Source organism: Octopus bimaculoides, chromosome 1 (assembly GCF_001194135.2).
Source record: "Octopus bimaculoides isolate UCB-OBI-ISO-001 chromosome 1, ASM119413v2, whole genome shotgun sequence".
In the NCBI taxonomy this organism is placed as follows: Eukaryota; Metazoa; Mollusca; class Cephalopoda; order Octopoda; family Octopodidae; genus Octopus; species Octopus bimaculoides.
In genome coordinates, this window is record NC_068981.1 from 146,773,819 (window position 1) to 146,776,526 (window position 2,708).

Genomic DNA, 2,708 nt, shown 5'->3' on the forward strand with positions numbered 1-2,708 from the left:
CACACACACACACACACACACACACACACACACACACACACACACACACACACACACACACACTAGTAGTAGCCACATACTGTAATGCAATGTACTTTTAATGTACAAGTTTGGGTCAGAAGCCTGATAACAAATTCTTCCTAAAAAAATTTGATGAAGATATGGCAACTCTGAAATATACATTTTTGATGAATATTAAGGTAGTTATCATATACTGAACAGCAAAGATTTAAGAGAGAAATGAAGCTAACATGATTTTCTGGATGTACAACAATAATTTGTTTAAAAAGCAGAGTACAAGTGCATCAGAAAAATTAGCTGAAGTAAACAAGAAAGGACTATGCAAGCACAGACATATATTGTGAATGGACAAGGATTACTGGGGGAAATGCATTGTGTTAATAGAGCAGAAGACCAAAGAAATGGTGAAAACAGATCTCAGACTTTGTGCCATGCGGCACAGAGTCCAATAAGCCAAGCCAACATGGAAATAAAGGCATTAAAATGAGATGAATGATGATAATGCTTGTATTTTTTACTTTTTCCTTTGACTTTTAAATTTATTTACCTACACTAAGTTTTTGGACTAGACCAACCTAAATATCAGATTCATGCTATATCCTTGACTTTGTATTAAAGATTTAAAAAAAAAACGGAATAAACCACTACTTCTAATAACATGACTTTAAAGATTAAAAAAAAAAATATTGTTATGAATCTGAACCATGAATTCTATGTTATTGATTATTTACTGACTTGGTATGAGTATTTCATAATTTTCAAGAATTTTACACACTAATTATATCAATAAATAAACTTCTCTTACAATGTAAATAATCACATCACTTACATTTACGTGCCTGTTTTGCAAGATTCCTGATGTGGAACCATGTGTTGAAACTGACATTACTTGGAGATGGTTATTTATTATTTATCTTTTTGCCAAATAACCACATGCACTATATACTGGGTCTTCACTTCAGCCTTATTATTATTCTTGTTTTAGTGTCCTTTCTCCAGACAAAGGACACTAAAATAAGAATAGTAATAATAAAGCTGAAGAGAACAAGTATATAGTGTGTGAGATTATTTGGCAAAAAAAAAAAAAAAACATCCTGAAATATAATAATAATCATTTCACTATTTTTGATCTGTGGTTAACTCTTTAGCATTTAAACCAGCCATAACTGACCCAAATATTCTATGTGATTTATGCCAAAACTGGCCTGATCTAACCTCTCACACTTCCCCTAAAATGTCATTCTAAAAATCTACAATTATATCAGTGAAGTCTTGAAGCTACAAGATAATGCATAATTAATTCAAAACAATGTGAATAGATAAGCATTACACATGTCCAAGTAATCTGAATGCTAAAAGGATTAAACTAACTGTTACAGCAACTCCAAAGATTGCCCTTTTATTACCTTCTGTTCAAAACTATGAAGGATATCATTTTTGCCCCCAAGGAATTACAATGATGTATCAAAGTTTATTACCAAGATTTCTTTGAGAGTAATAATTCTTATTCAAGATCAAATAGTTTCAAATTTTTACTACAGTTAATGACTGGCAGGTTTACTATCGGGATGACAAGGAGTCTTTATAAAATGAATTTGGTTTAAAAAAATTAAAACAAAAATTTCAATTAAAAAAATGTAATAAATAATAAACACCTAATATATCAGATACCTGGATCCGCATCGTACTGACTTGCATTTCACAAAAGAGGCGGATACATTTATAAAATGAGGATAAAACACTGCTTCCAATCAGATGAAGCATAGGTTTATAAATATAAAGATAGTAAGGCAGTAGAACATGTTCCTGTTGAGAACTGCTAGCAATCACAATAAATAACATCATCTGTGGCAAGTTCCAACAAGATGCATGCAAAGCACTCATTACTTTGCATAACCAGACTTTATGTAGTTCATGCCTGTGAACAATAATAAAATATATATATATATATATATATAAAAATTATTAAGGTGGCTATTCGCAACTTACAACCAAAGGGCAACAAGTATATATATATATATATATATATATATATATATATATATATACACACACACACACACACACACACAAATATATACATATATAAATTATTAAGGTGCTTATTTGCAATTTACAACAGAAAGCAACAAGTGTATGTATGTATATCTATCTATCTATCTATCTATTTATCTATTATCATCATCATCATCATCGTTTAACGTCCGCTTTCCATGCTAGCATGGGTTGGACGATTTGACTGAGGACTGGTGCAACCGGATGGCTACACTAGGCTCCAAATCTATATATATCTATATATATATATATATATATATATATATAGATTGTATGCATGTACATATGTCATCCTATGTGATAAAATGCAAAGTGTGTCCCTATCGGTCATGCTGTAGACAAAGAAAAGTAAAACGGATGGCAGTGAGAGATGCTAAAGCATGTGGACAACATTTAAAGGCTTTACTCCGAAGATGCTAAGGCGAGAAGAGTAAAACAACAAATAGAGTGACAGTGAGTGACAGTGAGAGGCAGCTGACTGCAGGCAAACTGTAGTAAGCTCTGAAGTCACCAGTATTTTAATGAAAATGAAATTTAATTTTTATCATAATTTATATTTATCAATTTCACATACACACACTCCACAGTAGCATATATATGTACGTGTGTGTGTGTGTGTGTGTGTGTGTGTG

General features: G+C 31.6%; 1 protein-coding gene across 3 annotated transcripts in view; it reads right to left on the minus strand.

The window, feature by feature from the left end:
- The window catches only part of LOC106883579 (ATP-binding cassette sub-family C member 4), a 146,239-nt gene that overhangs the window by 54,320 nt on the left and 89,211 nt on the right, over window positions 1-2,708 (minus strand). The window contains exon 8 of one of the 3 annotated variants that reach the window (XM_052971339.1): window positions 1,693-1,939. The exons of the other annotated variants lie outside the window; for them this stretch is intronic. Within the exon in view, the coding sequence (XP_052827299.1) occupies window positions 1,693-1,939 (247 nt within the window). The remainder of the gene's footprint in view (window positions 1-1,692; window positions 1,940-2,708) is intronic. 3 annotated transcript variants of the gene reach the window in all.